This window comes from Aethalodelphis obliquidens, unplaced genomic scaffold, assembly GCF_003676395.1.
Source record: "Aethalodelphis obliquidens isolate GAN/ISIS:26980383/991018 unplaced genomic scaffold, ASM367639v1 scaffold24, whole genome shotgun sequence".
In the NCBI taxonomy this organism is placed as follows: Eukaryota; Metazoa; Chordata; class Mammalia; order Artiodactyla; family Delphinidae; genus Aethalodelphis; species Aethalodelphis obliquidens.
In genome coordinates this window covers 17,446,032-17,465,756 of record NW_020837968.1, presented here as the reverse complement: position 1 = coordinate 17,465,756, position 19,725 = coordinate 17,446,032, and the positions used below count along the sequence as shown (strand labels likewise).

The 19,725-nt window shown below is 39.1% G+C and overlaps 1 protein-coding gene across 2 annotated transcripts in view; it reads left to right on the top strand.

The window, feature by feature from the left end:
- The first annotated feature begins 447 nt into the window (after positions 1-447).
- NVL (nuclear VCP like) overlaps positions 448-19,725 on the top strand; it is a 99,564-nt gene continuing 80,286 nt past the window's right edge. The window contains exons 1-10 of one of the 2 annotated variants that reach the window (XM_027122285.1): positions 448-622; positions 4,262-4,335; positions 6,097-6,149; positions 6,236-6,335; positions 10,079-10,136; positions 10,895-11,167; positions 13,812-13,944; positions 14,138-14,214; positions 14,742-14,876; positions 16,866-16,967. In XM_027122285.1, the coding sequence (XP_026978086.1) occupies positions 566-622; positions 4,262-4,335; positions 6,097-6,149; positions 6,236-6,335; positions 10,079-10,136; positions 10,895-11,167; positions 13,812-13,944; positions 14,138-14,214; positions 14,742-14,876; positions 16,866-16,967 (1,062 nt within the window). In that variant the 5' untranslated portion in view covers positions 448-565. The remainder of the gene's footprint in view (positions 623-4,261; positions 4,336-6,096; positions 6,150-6,235; positions 6,336-10,078; positions 10,137-10,894; positions 11,168-13,811; positions 13,945-14,137; positions 14,215-14,741; positions 14,877-16,865; positions 16,968-19,725) is intronic. The other variant, XM_027122284.1, reaches the window with a different exon arrangement.

Sequence of the window (19,725 nt, the reverse complement as noted above, 5' to 3'; positions counted from 1 at the left end):
TGACACCAAGTCCCTTTGTCGGGTCTCAGTAATGCGCGTCACTGGGTGGGAAAGCAAGCAGCAGGGTGGCGGTGTGTTTTTATCCTGATCTAATCGTCCCAAGTATCTAGTTTTTGTTTTGTTAAGATTCTAAGTCAAGATTAACTTTACATTCGCAAACGGTGCGCCTGGAACGCCTAGAATCTGACAACCGAAACCGGCTACAAACAGATGCGTGGGACCAGGCGCCCGCACTAACCTCCCCGCAGCCGCCTATGCGCTTCACTTCACAGTTGGGAACAATAAAGTTGAGCGTGTTCAAACGGGTCCTTGTCTTCCAGGGCCTCTCGGACAAGCCTGTAAGATAAGACTCCTAGAAACTCCCTACTGCTTTCAAGTCTTCTCTGTGTGTTTTCGGTAGTTTTTTTTCCTCACTCGCCATACAAAACTCCTGAGGGGAACGGCACGGGCTAGGCCGGCTTGGGGAGCATTTCTCGGGGAAGCCGGCCCGGCGTTCGCCGCGGGCAGCCTCGGGGAGGCCCTCGGTTCACGTGAAGCCCAGGCTGCGGCGACGGGAGCAGAAGCGATGAAGCCCAGGCCCGCGAGGTTTGTGGATAATAAGCTGAAGCAGCGCGTCGTCCAGGTGTGTATCCCGAACGGCCAGGCCTCACAGTGGTCCGCGTTCGGTGCCCAGGGTCACCGCAGGCCCCTTCTCGGGGGGCTCCCAGCTCGAACCCGATTAGCCGCCTGCTCTAGTCTGGGTGCGGGCGTGGAGCTGTTGACAACTCCGCTTCTTTGCGAGCGGTTCGAGGCCTTCCCTTCTCACTGTGGGTCGGGGTTTCACGGAGCAGCCCGAGACCGTGGGAGGCTGCGGCTTGATGGGGCCCAGCCCGGATCTGCTTGACCTAAGTGCAGATCAGCAAGGAGAGTGCAGATGGCCTTTGAGTTGAAATCTTCCTGTCTTGTGAAGTAGGGACGGAAACATTCTTCGAAAGCCCGTGTGGGCGAAGCGCTTTGGGGGCCATGAAGAATATGTTAATTTCCATTCTCAGGAAATTTGGGATCGGGTTGGGACACAGTAAAAACAGGTACTCTGGATCTGACTTTATAATGGGCACTTTACCTACGGTTTTTTTTTCATTTTCAGAATCACCAGTGGAATGCATTGTGTGGTAAATGTCTTGGAATGGTATAGTCAGCACGCAATCTTAGTTAGAAAGAGAGACAGATACTTTAAGAGCTATATACTCTCCTTCTGTCTCTTTTACTTTTCCGGCCACTGTACAGTCTCCTTTTTGGATCTGTCTCTTCCTACCGTCTGTTGGAAGTGCCTTTGAGCACCTGTGCTCTTACCTTCTCTTTCGTTATCCTCGTACTTCTCTCTTATCCATCCACACTTCTAGGTGATCTCATGCAGTCTAGTACCTTTAAATACTATTTACACATTCATGACTTCTAAATTTATATTATAATCCAATGCAGATTTTATCTTGAATTCCAGATTGATACGTCTAGCTGCCTACTCAACATCTCCTCTTGAGTGTCTGATAGATATTTCAACTTAACGTATCCAAACTAAACTTTTGATATTCTCCTCCAAACCTGTCCTTTCTTAGTGTTCTTTATCTCAGTAAATAACATCCATTTGTTAAGGCCAAAAACCTTAAGACTCATTCTGACTTTTGCTTCCTGTAACCAATTAATCAGCAACCTATTTGGCTTTACCTTCAAAATATACTTCAAACCTAACCACTTTTTACCATCTCCTCCAACATGCTAGTCCATATCACACTCCCTATTAGAGTATTGCAGTAGCTTCCCAATTGATCTCTCTGATTCTGGTTTTACTTAAAGTCTGTTCCCCACAGAGCAGCCAGGAAGATCCTTTTAGAGGGAAAATTGGAGTTTGCCAGGGCCCTGCTCAAAACCCTGTGGTGGACTTTCAGACGTTTGGAGTAAAATCCATCCGAAATAGCCCTGTGTACTTTGGCCCCATCTACCTTTTTGTCCCTTTCGATCTCTCCCTTGATTACCTTGTCTTACATACACGGACCTTCTCAAACATGCCAAGCACAGGACTTTCGCTGTTGTAGTTCACTCCGTCTCAATTACTCTTCCGCTGGATGTTTGCACAACTTGCTCCTTCACTTTATTCAGGTCTCTGAGCATTGACTCCTAATGGCTAAATCCAGTGGCCTCTTCTCAGTCCTTGCCACACTTGACTGCTCTTCAGCATTTGACATTAGCAGTTTTCCTCTCTTGCTTTTACTTTGGTTCATTATAAAAGTAGTAGGTTCTTATGGTTTAAAATAAAACCATAAGAGGGAGGGTATAAAATGAAAAGAAAGAATTCCTTTCATCTCCACTCCATTTCTCCACAGGTAATCAGGGAGAGTTTCTGTTGTATCTTTCTTAAAATTTTGTATGCATATATGCACTTATAGATGTATTAATTTTTTTTAATCACACACATGGGCTCATCTGCATCTATTCTGCTGCCTGCTTGTTTCACTTAGCAGTATGTTTTAGACATCTTCCCACAAGTAGTACACTTGCCTCCTTTTAACTAGCATATTAGTTATCTATTGCTGTATAACAAATTACTCTAAGACTTAGCAGATTAAAGTGGTTTTAGTTCTGTTGCGTTTTGGTTTGCAGTGGGTATGAGATATACATGTATATGTATAATTCAAGATTAACTGTGGTAAATGACATGTAAATGACAGCATGTTATAGGAGTTCAGAGAAGGGGAAGATTAACAAGAACGGTCCAGCTGTGGATACCTAGTCTCTTGTCATTGGAGGCATTTATGCAGAGACTGTTCTTATGTGTTAGGGATCCTTGAGAAGAAATTGCTGTATGAAATGGGGAACCTAGACTGGATAACTAGCAAGTAGTGAAACTTGAGAGTTGATGGTTAGACCTTCCAGGTTTGAAATCTGGCCGTGTAACTTATGTGCTGGTGAGCAAGTAACTAACCTTTTAAAGCCTCCTATAAAATGGGGGGAGATTGACATCTACCTCATAGCATTGTGAGTACTAAAAGAGATAATGTGTAAAAGGCCCCTAGAACAGGTTTACCAGGCCCTTAGTTTCTTAGTAATTTTTTTCACGATGCTACTAGGCCCAAAGTAATACCTAATAGGTTTGTTTATTAAGTAGTTAGGTTCAAGCAACTTAATAACTATTTAGTGCAAATAACTTATTAGCTTTTTGAACAAATAATACAAAAAGTGCAAGGAAAGTTAATGCATTTGTATTTCATTCTTAAAATAACCACAGTTATTTACTAGTGGGATTTGTGAGTCCATTGGGCACAGTACAACTTCTCATACCTTCGGATCAGATTGACACTGCTCCTCTCATTTCGTGTTCCACCTTGATTTTTTCTTTTCTTTTTTAAAATTAATTAATTAATTTATTTATTTATTTACTTTTGGCTGCATCGGGTGTTCGTTGCTGCACGTGGGCTTTCTCTAGTTGCGGCGAGCGGGGGCCACTCTTCGTTGCGGTGCGCGGGCTTCTCATTGCGGTGGCTTCTCTTGTTGCGGAGCACGGCCACTTTGATTTTTATTACAGCAAATGCTTAAAAAGCCAGTTTTGCAAAGATATGACATCATCAAAAGGTGATTTAATATTGCAGCTGTGAATTGTCTCAGGCTGGTACAGTGGACCCTGGAACAATCCGGGGGTGTGGTTGCTGACCACCTCCCCCCACCCCCACCCCTACTCAGTTGAAAATCTGTGTATAAGTGTACAGTTGGCCCTCCATGTGTGGTTCTGCGTTGACATATTCAACCAGCCCTGGGTCACCCAGTACTGTAATACATATTTATTAAAAAAAATCTGCTGTAAGTGGACTGGTGCAGTTCAAACCCGTGCTGTTCAAGGGGCAACTGTAGTTCCTGCACTGTTGGACAGATACCGAATATTACTGTGTTCCCTCAAACTTAAATTATCCCTCGGTGCTCTCACAAGTTGAGTGCTTTGTTCTGGTATATTTGGGAACCTAGGGTATAAGAAGCCCTCACCTACTTACTGCCTTATAGCTATCCTAGTTATTATTGTTGTGTTGTCATAGTGATTAATAATGTTAATTAAATTCTTTGATTCAGATTTGATAATTATTTGGTGATTTTTATTTGTATTTCCAGTATACTTTATTAATGGAGAGTTTACATTAACATATGACATGTTTGAGTAGCTCAGTCGCTTACTTGTCGATTAAAGTCACTGAGTTTGAACTATATTGTCTTGTATTTATCATGTTTTCTGTTTTAGTACCTCACCAGTAACCGATGTGGCAAATATGTGGACACTGGAGTCTTAGCATCCGATTTACAAAGAATGTACAGGTAAAGAAATGTAGTCTCCAGATTCTCGCTTTTCTTTCCTACCATTTTTAAAGTTTACATCTTGCCTAAATTTCCAACCGATATTAATAGCCGCTGGCAGTAGTTCACCAGTCCATACGTTTAGAATTCAGTTTATCTATACAAACATTTATCAGGCACTTGTGATGTGTAAGGAGCCGTCCTTGTTGCTAAGGAGAATGGCTGCTTCTTATGTTTCGCACACGACTCTGGTCAGGAGTATACTGCTTTTCCTGCTTCATTAAAAAATTAAAACCGTTAGGCATGATCTCCCTCAGTCTCCTGACTATCTAAAAATGTGTAGTAGTCTTTGAGTAGTCTTTCCACTGAAGATTAAATCCTCCTTTTGTGCCTCTAATCCCACTTCTTCTGCTCTGTTGCCTCTCTAATTGTCTCTGCTTTGTGTATTTCACTATTTCTATTTTCTTGACTTCCTTAGTCTGTATATTAGTTTGCTAAGGCAGCTGTAAGAAAGTATCACAGAGTAGGTGGCTTGAACAACAGAAATTTTATTTCCTAATGTTGTGGAGGCTCCAAGTCCATGATCTAGGCATTGTCAGGGTTGGTTTCTTTCGAGCTCTCTCCCTGGCTTACAGGTGGCTGTCTTCTCCCTGTGTCTTTACATGGTCTTTCCTCTGTGTGTGTCTGTATCCTAATCTCTTATTTTTATAAAGACACCAGTCATGTTGGATTAGGGCCCACCCATATGACTTCATTTTACCTTATTTACCTCTTAAAAGGCCATGCCTCCAAATGCAGTCACATCCTGAGGTGCTGGGGGTTAGGACTTAAAACATACGAATTTTGGAGGGACACAGTTGAGCCCATAACACTCTGCCCTCTTGCCCCCCACATTCATGTCTTTATTGTTTGCACATATACTCCCTCCATCCCAGCGGCCCTGGAAGTCTTAACCAATTTCAACATCAACTCTAAATCCACAGTCTCATCTGAATATCATCTAACTCAGGTATGAGTGTGACTGGAAGTATGATTCCTCCTGAGGCGAAATTCCTCTCCAGCTGTGAACTTGTGAAGTCAGGCAACAAGTTATCTGTTCCCAAAATATGATGATGGGACAGGCATACGATAGACATTCTCATTCCAGAGCGGGGAAATTGGGAAGAAGAAAGGGGTCATGGTCTCAAGGAAGTCCGAAACCTAGCAGGGGAAATTCCACTAAACTTTAAGAATAATCCTCTTTGACTCAGTGCTCTGTCCTGTGGGCTCACTGGGATGACTGCCCTGCCATTTGGAACCGAGTGGGAGACTGTGCCTCTCCCTGGACCTGTGTCCTCTGGGCGCGTGGTATCAGTGGCAACCCTGACACCTTCGGAGCCTCCTTTGTAGTCATTCTTTCCTTTTTTTGAAGGATAAATGTGTTCGCAGCTGCATTCCTCTTTTGGCCTGCCCTGTGGAATCCAAGAAATCCAGTGGCCTTCCTTCATTTCATCCCTTCTCTGTCTTCTTCAGTACAAGCTGGCAGTGTTGCTGCTGCTATAACCCTGTTTCTAATCTAGAAAAATTACACAGTTGTAAAAATATAAACTCAGAAGTTGTTTGAAAATAGGTTTATGGTCAGTGTGAATACAGTGACATAATTATATATTCAGTGTGAATACAGTGACATAATTATATAAATATATATATATGAGAGCAAATTTATATTCTCAATTTAGATTGAGCTTAATGGGAAGATATTGGTGGAGACCACTGTACTAAACTTCTGGTTATGTTTTTCAGTATAGACTATGGTCGAAGAAAAAGAAATGCTTTTAGGATTCAGGTAGAAAAAGGTGAGTCTTTTGGTGTTAGAGCTGCATTATTAATAAAGTCATAGAAAGAATTGTTTTAGCTCATGGCATTTTTCTTTTCGTTTCAGTATTTAGCATAATTAGTAGTGAGAAGGAACTTAAGGATCTACCAGAATTAGAAGATGAACATCTGGCTAAAAGAGCAAGACACGGTGAAGAGGATAATGAGTAAGGATTATAGAATGGAGACATTTTTCCTAAAACATGAACCTGATCATGTTACATTTCTACTTGTAAAACTTCAGTGGCTCTTCATTGCCAGTGAGGCCCAGCATGATACTTACCTGTCCAGACTTTTACCTCAGACCACTGAATGCTCACTGTTCCCCAGAGAGGTCAGCTTCTTTCTTTGTGCCTTTGTGTGGGTGGTTTTCTGTAGCTGGAGTGTTCATTACCCCTTTTGGAACTTTCATTCAGCTTTCAAGAGTTAGCTTTCTTTTTTGGGGTGGGGGGGTTATAACATCTTTATTGGAGTATAATTGCTTTACAATGGTGTGTTAGTTTCTGCAGGAGTCAGCTTTCAAAAGGCTATGTTATTGCTTTTTCACGCCTTTTTGGACTCCTCCTTTCTCAGCATTTCCTTAACTCCTAGTTATAGATATTTAGTGTAGCATGTCTATCATATTATATTGAGAGTATTTGTTTACGTGTTTGTGTTACTAACAGAACTGTCTCATTAGCTCTCTTTTTCTCTGCCCTAATACAATGCCACGTACATAAAAAGGTGCCAATTAATTTTGTGTTTAAGAAGTAATATTGTTGGGGCTTCCCTGGTGGTGCAGTGGTTGGGGGTCCGCCTGCCGATGCAGGGGACATGGGTTCGTGCCCCGGTCCAGGAGGATCCCACGTGCCATGGCCGCTGGGCCTGTGCGTCCGGAGCCTGTTGCTCCGCAACGGGAGAGGCCATGACGGTGAGAGGCCTGCGTACTGCAAAAAAAAAAAAAAAAAAAAAAGCAGTGATATTGTTGAGTTTTTTATGACTGTGTTGCAGTAAAATTGACATACAGTAAGCTGTACTTTTTTTTTTAAGTTCCTTTACTCTTTTTTTAAAATTTTATTTATTTATTTTTTGCTGCGCTGGGTCTTGGTTGCTGTGCGTGGGCTTTCTCTAGTTGCGGCGAGCAGGGCTACTCTTCATTGTGGTGTGCGGGCTTCTCATTGCGGTGGCTTCTCTTGTTGCGGAGCACGGGCTGTAGGCACGTGGGCTTCAGTAGTTGTGGCACACGGGCTTAGTTGCTCTGAGGCATTTGGGATCTTCCCAGACCAGTCCTCGAACCTGTGTCCCCTGCATTGGCAGGCAGATTCTAAACCACTGCGCCACCAGGGAAGTCCTAAGCTGTACATTTTTAAAATGTACAATTTGTTGGGTTTTGACATGTGTATATACTCATTAAACCATCACCATAAGCAAGTTACTGAACATATCCAACCTCACAGGGTTTTTTTTGCCCACTTGCAATTTGTTTCTCCTTGCATCCCTGTTCCGAGACAGCCGTTGATTTGCTTTCTGTCACTATATGTTTACATTTTCTAGAATTTTATATAAATGGAATCATAGAGTATGTACTTTAAAAATTTGGATTCTTTCAGGATAATGATTTTGAGGCTTATCAATGTTGTGTGTATCAATATTTCATTGCTTTTTATTGCTCTGTATGTATGTATATGCCACTATTTTTTTACCCATCTACCTGCTGTTGGACAGTTGGGTTGTTTCTACTTTTTGGTTATTACAGATAAAGCTACTGTGATAACTTATGTCCAGGAATTTGTGTGGAAAGTGTTTTCATTTCCCTTCGTAAATACCTGAGAGTGGAATAGCTGAGTCACCTGGTAACTGCATATTTAACTTTATAAGAAACTGCCAGACTGTTTCCAAAGTGTTTGTGCCATTTTACATTTATATCAGCAGTATGTGAGAGTTCCACTAGTTCCACATATTACCAACATTTGGTATGGTCAGTTTTTAACTTTAGATAGTCTGTAAGTATAATGTTAGCTGTAGGTTTTTTAAATAGGTACCCTTTATCAGATTGAGAAAATTTCCTAATATTCCTAGTTTGCTCAGAGTTTTTATCATGAATGGGTATAACATTTGTCTAATGCTTTTTATGCAGGTATTGAAAGATTTTATTATTGGCTTTCTCCCCTTATTAATTTGGTGAATTACATTGATTTTTGAGTGTTAAGCCAGTCTTGCCTTCTTGGGATAAACCCTACTTGGTTCTAATATAGTATTCTTTTTATATATTTAATTTTTTTTTAAATAAATTTATTTATTTACTTTTTGGCTGCATTGGGTCTTCATTGCTGTGCGTGGGCTTTCTCTAGTTGCGGCAGGCAGGGCCTACCCTTCGTCGTGGTGTGCGTGCTTCTCTTTGCGGTGGCTTCTCTTACTGCAGAGCATGGGCTCTAGGCGCGGGCTTCAGTAGTTGTGGCACACGGGCTCAGTAGTTGTGGCGCAGAGGCTTAGTTGCTCCACGGCATGTGGGATCTTCCCAGACCAGGGATCAAACCTGGGCCCCCTGCATTGGGAGCGCGAAGTCTTGTCCACTGTGCCACCAGGGAAGTCCCGATTTTTGCCAGTTTTATGGGCAAAAAAATTGATTGTATTATTTTTATTTGTAATTTTTTGAAAACTAGTGAGGTTAAGTTTTTTGATTGTTTCATGTTTCCTTTGTGAATTTCTTGTTTATGGGTTTTATCTCTCATCTGAGAGCTATTTGAATTTTCCTTATTAGTTGTCAGAGCTCTTTGTATAAAATAGCACCTCTTTTTCTATGTATTACAAATGCTTGTCACAGTTTGCCATTTGCCTTTTATTTTTGTTTATGGCATCTTTTAATTAGAGGAGTTTTGCATCTTTACCTAGTCAAGTCTTTCTACCTATTTCTTTATGGTTTGTTTATGCTGATGTACTTAGAAAGACCTCTGTCACAAGAGTGTATAGAATAATTACCTATACATTTTTCTTGTGTCTTTATGGTATTTCATTTAACTCTTTATAATTAATTTTGTTAACTTATAATTAATTTTATTTGTAGGGCATGAATTGTAGAGCAAAACATTTTTTTTCCAAGTATTTGAATAATCTACCTTTTTTAACTTGATTAGAAATGCCCCAGATTATACTAATTGAATTTAATGAATAACGAAAGAATTCATGTCTTAATTATAAAGGTGGGCGTAGAATTTATATAAATCTTTTTACTTAGGAAAGGTCCATTTCTTGTTTATTTTCTAAAGAAACTATATTAAATGGTAACAGAGTCCTATAGTTACTTTAAGCTATTAGATATCAGCTGTCAGTTATAATGAACTGAGATTGCAACTTCAGTTTGTAGTTACTAGGATTTATAGTTGTTTTTGGCCGTATTATATGAAAAACTCTTTGTACCTTCATTTCTCATGAATGGACTTGGAGAAGTTGCATTTGGTTACATGGCTTGGTCCTGTTGAATTTGTTACTCAAACTGCTTTATCATGGCTTGCTGGAATATTTCTTCTACTGGCATCTCACGTTCCTAAATGAGACCCTTGGATCTGATGGGAATTTGTATGTCACTTTGCTAGAATAAAGATAACCACAATTTATTAAGCGTTTACTATGTGCTAAGGACTTTGCAAGCTTTCATTTAATCCTCTGTTAAGCCAGTGAGATAGACATTATTTATTATCTCCATTTTATAGATAAGGAAGCTGAGGCTCAGAGAGGTTAAGTAGAAGCTAGTAACTTCTAGAAGCTAGAAGCTAGTAAAGCTGGATTTTGAATCCAGATTTCTCTGATTCCAAAGCCTGGACTCTCACTACCATAGTATTTTGCCTCAGTATATTTTCTTGTTTTGGGAAGTAATTTTTTTGGGATGTGGGAGAAAAGCCTTTACAATGTTTCTTTTCTTCTTTTTACTGAGGTATAATGAAAGCTATTCTGATGATGATTCAAATATGGAAGATTACCCAGATCCACAGGTAAGTCAGATATTTAATGGACCAACTTTGATTTTTTAAAAATCATTATGAATCCTTCTTAGAAAAGATCAATAAGGAATAGAATAAGAGACTTTGAACATCTTCATCAGTAAATAATTGAATATTTCTGTGTACAGCCTTGATGAACCCTTGGATTGGCCATCCTTCCAGTATTTGTGTGTATAGCCTATTATATAGTGGAAAGAAGGGAAGAGGATGGCCAGAAATATGGGCAGACAAGAAAAGAACGGGCAATTAATAGTAAAAATGGACAAAAGAATACCTTTTCTGCCAAAGAGCTGGCATTGACAATAAATAGGCTTGGATTAAAGGGAAGTATGGGAATAATATGTGAAATTATTTATAATTTTCTCTTTTTTTCCATTGGTAATTAAGCTTTTGAATTTATTAACTAAGTCATGATGATACTGTTATATTTGATCCAGTTTTGAATTGATATTTGATCCAACTCATTTTCATTATATTTCATTCTATTATATTTTTTAAAAACAACCATTCTTATTTGGTTTTATTTAACTGCTAATTATGAATTTGTACATTAACTTGGAGTGGAGGGGGTACATCTTTTTGAATAGTAAATGTTTGTGAATTATCCTATTGTAAACACCTGTATTTTCTGACTGCAGTTGTTTTGAGAAGAGGTGTTGAGAGGAAAAAGTAGAAAGCTTCTTAATATAGGTAATCAAACTTTCATGAGTACCTATTGAGTAATTTATGCTAAAATCATGTTTCTACAGTCAGCAAATCAGATGAACAGTTCCCTGCTCTCCTTATACCGGAAAGGAAATCCTGATTCTGTTTCAAGTACTCCTGACATGGAGCGAAGAGAAACCACGATTTCAACACCACGGATAACTTCCAAAACAGGCTCCATTCATTTGAAGACCCCTGCCAGAGGTTCTGAAGGAGGATGGTTTATTGACAAAACCCCGGGTGGGAAGAAAGACAGTTTTTTCTCAGACCTATCAGATGAGAAAAGTAATGATAAGAAGCCGATCTCTGAGATAGAGGTATTTTTATAGTGGAATTTTAGCCCCACGTAGTTGGAGCACATTATACCCTTTTCATTGAACGTAATATCAGGCAGATTCTTGTGTTTTGTAAAAGACTTAGGAACTTTGAGATACATGTAGAAGTTGATCACTTCCCACTACCGTCATCATTTTCATCCTAGTCCAAGCCTCTACTCTTTCTTTCCTTAACTATTGAAATAACCTTCCAACTGGAGTCTGCTTCCATTCTTGTTCCCCTAGTTTATTCTTCACACAGAGATAACTTTTTTACAAGTTAAGTCCGATCATTGTCATTCTTTTATTAAAAACTCTCCAGTGGCTTCATTCATTCTACGGTCAGAGATCTTGCAGTTGCCAGGAAAGCCCTATATGATTTGGCTGCCCTGCTGCCCTCCCCACCTCCCAGCGTTGCTTCAGCCACAGCTGGGCTGTTTCTAGAATATACCAACCAGGGGACTTCCCTGGTGGCACAGTGGTTAAGAATCCGCCTGCCAATGCAGGGGACACGGGTTCGAGCCCTGCTCCGGGAAGATCCCACATGCCACGGAGCAGCTAAGCCCGTGTGCCACAACTACTGAACTTGTGCTCTAGAGCCCACAAGCCACAACTACTGAAGCCCGTGTGCCTAGAGCCTGTGCTCTGCAGCAAGAGAAGCCCACAACAAAGAGTAGCCCCCGCTTGCCACAGCTAGAGAAAGCCCGCGCACGGCGACAGAGACCCAACGCAGCCATAAATAAATAAATAAATTTATTTATTTTTAAAAAAGAAAGAATATACCAAACCTTCTCTCACTTGGGGCATTCATACTTGTACTTTCTGTTTAGAACATCTTTCCTGAGATTCCTGTGGCTCACTCCATCATTTCTTCACATCTCTTCTCACATGTAATCTTCGGAGAAAGGCCTTCCCTGACATGTAAACTAGCACATCATTGGATACTTTGTTTCCTAACCCTGCTTTATTTCTTTTTTTTTAAAGTACTTAAAAAATTACTTATTAATCCCTTGAGGGATTAATGACATAAATGGGTACACTATGAAAATGGACAAAATAAGTAGACACTTTTTTTTATCTTTTTAAATTGAAATATACCATATATAAAGAAAAGTAAAGCTTGATGGATTATCACAAAGCTAGCATAATTGGACATAATTCTTTTTTTTTAAATTAATTTATTTATTTTGGCTGCACCAGGTCTTAGTTACAGTATGTGGGATCTTTAGTTGTGGCATGCGGACTTCTTAGTTGCGGCATGCAGACTCTTAGTTGTGGCATGTGTGTGGGATCTAGTTCCCCGACCAGGGATTGAACCCGGGCTCCCTGCACTGGAGCGTGGAGTCTTACCCACTGGACCACCAGGGAAGTCCCCTGGACATCATTCCTACCTGATTCTTTTAATGTATGGCAAAGAGGGGGTTTAAGGTAATCTGTCTCCCGGTAGAGTGGCTGTCTGTGCTCTGGGGCTTGCTGTCCAGTGTGGGAGATATTAGCTACGTGTGGCTGTTGAGCCTTTGAAATGCGGTTAGTGCAAATGAGGAACTGAGTTTTTAATTTAAATTTAAAAACTAATAGTTCAGTTATTAGAAAACTTCTAAGTATACTTAGAATAACTTCTACTTTTTCAGCTGTAAATTTTATAAAATCTAAATACAAATCTAAATACAAAGTATTTCCCATGAAAATTTAGTGTCTGACTTGAGATGTGCAGTAAGCATGAAGTATCCATTGGACTTTGACGACTTACTACAATGTTTTACAAAAACAATGTAAAACATCTCAATAATTTTTATACTGACTATATGTTGAAATAATAATGTTTTGAATATATTTGGTTAAATAAAATAGATTATTAATTTCCCCCCAAAATTATTTTCCCTTGTTTCTTTTTTCCTTTTTTAAATGTGGCTACTAGAATATTTAAAATTACATATGTGGTTGGTATTATATTTCTGTCGGATGATGCTGCTCTAAGTGGTTTTCAAGCACCAAGCCCTTTGATTTGGCAAAACCTCTCCCCTCCCCTTTTGAATTATTAGTGGGCCTTTTCCAAATCTCTTTACTTTAGTCATTTGTCTCTAAAGAACATTATTATCGTTGGCAAGGTCAAGGGAAAAACTTGACCCTTATGTTGAATTATACTGTTTTACGGCTGTCAGAGCAGCTCTGTCATCATATTTAATTTAGTGATTGATCAGACATCAAATGAACACCAACTGTGTAAAAGGCTCCGTGAGAAATAAAAGATGAACGTTAGTGTCTTAACTCCAACTCCAGAAGCACACAATTCAGTGACGGAGACATAGACAGGTGAGTCACTCAAATACAAGGCCGACTGTGGTAGGCTGTACTACAGTTGCAAATTTAGTGTTCTGAGTGTGAAGAAGAGATTAATTCTAATTAGAAGAATCAGGAAAGGAGGTTTTCAAATGTTAGGATATAAAATGAGAATTAAGGCTATGGAAAAGGACATCCCCAGCAGAGATCAGCCTTAAGCAAATAGGTTGGGAATAGCTAACAGGTGAAAGTGCTAGGGCAGGAATGATTTTTTTAATAATGCCCATCTTTTAAAAAAATATATTGGCATTATAATTCCAAGCATGGCACATTTAAATTTCCTTCTCTCCCCCCACCCCACCCCCAGAATTCAAAAGATTCTTCTCTTCTGGAGAGTAATAAAAAAAGAAAAGGCAGGCTAAACAGCAAAAGAGGCAAAAGGAAGAAAGAAGATCTTCAGGAAGTAGATGGAGAAATAGAGGCTGTCCTGCTAAAGAAAGGTGAGACGCCAGTCTTGTGGGTGGTGGCAGCTGTGTTTGCTCTGAGAGAGGCATCATGATTCCAAGCTATTTTGCATGGGGGACCTTCTGTGTGCAGAGACATTTACTAGAATTGTTTACTTAAAGATTATTCAATATAGTTCTGATTTGCTACTGAATCACTAATCCTTTCACCTCCTTTTTTGTTTACCAGCTAAAGCCAGGGGGCTAGAATTGCAGATCTCCAAGGTGAAGTTTGAAGATGTTGGAGGCAATGATACGACATTAAAAGTTAGTTCAAATTCAGAATTTCTACCTTAGATGGATATGGCCAATCAGTTATTCAAACAAAGCCTTTCTCTTTTTATCTAATAGGAACTGAGTATAGAAAAGAAAGCCAGGAAGGTGAGAAGGGCAAGCCTGGCTGTACTCTTCAGGGTAGTGAGGGATAAAAGAAACATGTCTTCAACTTTTTTCACCATTTTAATTATAGTGTACATAAGATACATGCTTTATAAGGAGTATTACTTTAACAGTTGTAAAAGTTACTATTTTTTGGTGTTTGTTTCAGTTACAATCTAGTTACTATTCATTGTATTTGCAAGGTAGATATTATTACAGCTTAGGAAATGGAAGCTCAGAGAGGGTATTGCTAAAGTCACAGGACAGGTACTAGAGCTGGGATTCTCAGGTGTAAGCCTAACGCCTGTTCTCTGTCTACTGTACTTTGCTGCTCCAAAGAATAGGTCCTTTCATTACACATTGATCCTTTCTCTTTGGGGCTGTGAAGATCATCGTTCCTATTTATTCCCTAACAGGAGGTCTGCAAGATGCTCATACACATGCGTCACCCAGAGGTGTACCACCACCTGGGCGTCATACCCCCACGTGGAGTTCTTCTTCATGGACCACCGGGCTGTGGGAAGACGTTGCTTGCACATGCAATTGCTGGGGTGAGGTTTGCTGACACTTGTTTGCTTTTGTAATTTTTGTTGTTACTCGTTTTTATTTTTTCTCTTTGGTCACCTTGAACCACACTTGGCATATTCTCAGGAGGACTGATCCTTTCTTCATTTTTTTACCTCTTTTCATGCTGCTATGTGTGAGATGCTGTTCTAATGTATCCAGTTATTTATATAGCAGGGGTTGGGTGGGAAGCAAAATAATACAGCTGTAAACAACTCTTTTTTTAACCACACAGTTTACATTTTAGTCACTTCTCTTTCTCTTTAAGCCAGTGGTTCTCAAGAGCAGTAAAATAAGAAAACTGAAGATTGTATTGTCCATAGAACTAAATATTCAGAATTTCCATTCAGAGTCATGTTTTTATCCTTTTTAGTGTTAAAATATCTTTTCTAAAATGGTGATACTAGGTACTCACTTGGCAAAATAAAAAGCAATCTTAATTTTAGTCCCATCAGATTTCTTGGAAACTGTGTTGGATGGTAAAATGCAAAATGTCCAAGTAACTTCGGTTTGAAGAATAGCATACACTATGCCAGTCATTAACAGACAGTGCTCTATGAAGGCAAATTGTTTCTATAGGAGAACTTGATTGATTTACCTCATTTATTCATTTATTGAATAAATCTTTTGTGTGACTGCTGCATGCCAGACATTGAAATATAGTGATAAGTAAAACAAACTCAGTTGTTATCTTTAAGGAGTTTTTCAATCAAATGAGAGACAGACATTAAACAGTCTTTCACACAAATAAATGTTGCTCATGATTACAATTACAGTGAGTGAGTGGGAGACACAGGTGTAGAATGCTATGTGGTATGTTGTTGGTATGTTGTCTTAAGCCAAGTTAAGAGTTAGGATCAAAGAGAATATCATTGAGGAAGTGAAATTTCAAGATAGCCAGAAGAATAGTAGGGTTTAGGCAGGGTTGCTGCCATCTGTATTGGGGGGACGGTGGTAGTTTCTCTTCCTTTACTTTAAGAACCTGCCTCCTCTGACTAGTAACTGGCTATTTCTGTGGGTTCAGGGAGGGAGAAACGCCGGTGGGGTGTGTGGGAGACCACTGTGTCACACCCCCCTGCTATTTCCTTTCCAGCAGATAAATAACAGATGAAGTTGTTTTGGCTCAGCTCTAAGTGGGGGCAAACATATTTCTTAAGATTCAAGACCCTTTATTCAGAAGAGATAATAACAGTTTTATAGTGATATCTACAGAGTAAAAACAAGTAGAAGGTATCCAGTCATAAAGAAGATGTGGCACATATATACAATGGAATATTACTCAGCCATAAAAAGAAACGAAATTGAGCTATTTGTAATGAGGTGGATAGACCTAGAGTCTGTCATACAGAGTGAAGTAAGTCAGAAAGAGAAAGACAAATACCGTATGCTAACACATATATATGGAATTTAAGAAAAAAAAAGTGTCATGAAGAACCTAGGGGTAAGACAGGAATAAAGACACAGACATACTAGAGAATGGACTTGAGGATATGGGGAGGAGGAAGGGTAAGCTGTGACAAAGCGAGAGAGAGGCATGGACATATATACACTACCAAACGTAAGGTAGATAGCTAGTGGGAAGCAGCCTCATAGCACAGGGAGATCATCTCGGTGCTTTGTGACCGCCTGGAGGGGTGGAATAGGGAGGGAGACGCAAGAGGGAAGAGATATGGGAACATATGTATATGTATAACTGATTCACTTTGTTATAAAGCAGAAACTAACGCACCATTGTAAAAAAAAAAAAGAATAAACCATTTCTCTATCATCAAAAAAAAAAAAAAGGTATCCAGTCAAAGTGTTTGGATTAAATTTTAGATTTTTAGGTAATGTTTTTCATTGGACCAACACAAGATGAGGTTCCTCAGAAAATTGGTCATTTATAAAATGTAATTTTGAGAGAGGGACTGAGTGAGGAAAAAGTAGGGAAGTGAAAATTTGACAATTTGGTCATTCTTTTATATATTTGTGCATAGGAACTTGACCTTCCAATATTGAAAGTAGCTGCTACAGAGATTGTATCTGGAGTATCTGGAGAATCGGAACAGAAGCTGAGAGAGCTATTTGAACAAGCTGTGGTGAGTCAGCTAATGGCTCTAATTTTAGGTGTTCAAATATAAGGCTACGTGGAAGATCCTATTTTCTCTAACGCTGGTATTTGTTAACCTGTTCACTGGCCATTCTTTTCTAAACATGGTAGTTTGTTACTCATGGTGGCTAAATGTTTAAAGTAGATTAACTAACATAGACTGTTGGATAAAATAATCTGTTTAATCTGAAAATAACGTAATTGGTGAGAAGTTCTGGGCTGTCATACCCAATAGCGATATGCTGAAAGGAGATTTTCTTTGTGATACTTTTTTCACTTTTACTTTCCTTAACGTAGGTTTGACCGAACAACCTGTAAGCAGTGTGAACATTTTTAACATTTAAGGATTATCACATTATAAAAGCACCCATGGACATGCCAGGATAAACTCTTCTCTATTTGTATAATTGAAGCTGTGAAAAGAAAATTCTGTTACCAGAGAAATTACAGATTGGATATTATTCTGATTATAATTCATGTTATCAAAATTTGGATGCTTAAGAACTTATGAGGAAGATGACATTTGTATCTCATGAAAGTTTTATCTTCAGTGTAGTGTTATGGTTAAATGTACTCTCAAGTCAGAAACATGGGTTCAGTTCCTTATGCCACCACATACTAATTGTGTAATCTTGGGCAAGAGATTTAACCACTCTAACCCTTAGTTTCCTTACTAGTAAACTGTTAATAATACTACTTAAATCTCATGAGGTTGTTGATTGTATTAAATGAGAGGGTTCATATAAAATCTTTAATGTAGTGTTTAGCACACAGCAAAAGCCAAAAACGTTGGCTATGACGTGCTCACTTGAGCAGTCACTAGTCATCACTGGTTGAAAACTAAAAAATAGTAAAAAGTTTAAATTTATGTTGTCATCATTTGCACCCCAATTATATAGGGCCTGGTGAACATGGCCAATGCATCTGAAATGCAAAGCTGATGGGAAATTAGAAGAGAAAGTGTATTTTATCAGTACTTGAAAATGTTTTTTTAAATGGCAAGAATGTAGCAAAATTCGTTACCTAGTCCAAGCTAGTATTGTTTGCTGCCGTAGGCCAGTAAATGGGGAGACAAGTTGTTGGAGCAAGGAATAGAGACTTTATTTGGAAAGCCAGCCAACGTAAAAGAAGGCTTCTTTTATTCTAAAATGGGGAAGAGGTAAAGTCCTGGTTCTGGTCAGACCCCAGAAGGGATGTGTTGATTTTTTCCTTCCTGCAGTTATTCACACAGGTGAGCCTGGTCAGGATGTTTCCTGTGACTTAAACATAGACTGTCATTGGAAAAGCTGTGGATGCACAAGGAAGGTGCAGAGGAAGGGTGGGAAGGGTACTGTGCAGAGCAAAGCTAAATTCTTTCAGGTGTTACCTGTTTTCCCAAATGAGCTTGATTTGATTGTTAATTGGCACACAGCTGGAAGACAAGTAATAACTTTCCTGTTTATGGTAAACACAATGATGAATGAGGATAAAAGAGACAAAGGGCAAAATTAGTTTGTTAGTTGTGTGTTTATATCTCTCTCGAACCAGTACTGAGCTGGTACTATGCCTAACAGCAGATGCTCAGTAAATGTATGGTCTGGCTCCCCTCTTTCCTGGACCCCCTGTTTCCTGATGAAAGTCAGTACAATAAGGTATGTGTGAATCAGAGAACAAAAAGGTAAAATCAGATCAAATCGTTCTTTGTTGAAAACTACATGCTTGCTTTAGGCTAAATTCTGATGACCATCATTTATTCCTTTTTCCTTTTTTTCTCATTCAGTTTTCCAGAACATTGACAAATACTATTGCCCTTGCTTTCTGAGACCTTTGCTGTCTGTAACTTTACTCTTTTGTAACTGGGTAATGTGTCGAGCAGTCAGAGGTTCTCCTTTGCAAACATTATCATGAAGAGGATTGGAAAGAGAGGCAGCTAGTGGCAGGCCAAATTTCTTTCCCTTTAAAATGCAGTGGTTCACACACTTTTTAGATATCTTAGCCAGGCTGGCAGTCTGACTCTTAGCATAATCAGTGTCGCTCCTAACTAAATAACTAAGGATGAGCTGTGCTTTAGATTGTAAATCTACATCTTTTTATTTAAATTTCTCATTTTAACTGATTCTTAATCTGTTTGTTTTTTATTGTGGTAAAATATATTTAACATAAAACGTGCCATTTTAAACATTTTTACAGTTTGGTGGCATTAAGCACACTCATATTGTTATGTGACCATCACCCCTATCCATCTCCAGAACTTTCCATCTTCCCAAGCTGAAACTCTGTGCCCAGTAATCACTAACTTTTCATTTTCCCCTGCCCCTACCCCCTGGCAACTGCTGTGCTACTTTCCGCCTCTGTGAATTTGACTATTCCAGGTAGTTGTTGCTTATATTGTATCTTAACTTAACTCTCTCTGAACTCTATCTAGTTTATGTTTAAAAAAAGACTGAAGGTGATCGTTGTCCACATTGAATGTATTGGAACTTTAGCCTCCTTTCTTACTCAATGTAGTCTTCAAACTAAGCCTCTGGTATTTTCAGTTGGGGATGATGAAAACAACGTAAACGTATTTAATGCCACTAAAGCATACACTTAAAATGGTTAAGATGGTACCACAATAAAAAAAAATAAAAGCAAAGCCTCTGGTGCTTCCTAAATTCCTCTTATAGCAGATTCTAGGGAAAAGCTTGGATGTTTTTATGTTGGTAGGAACATTCATGTAACGTTTGTAGTGAACTTAGTTTTTCTAGTTTAAAATTTATAAACTTACT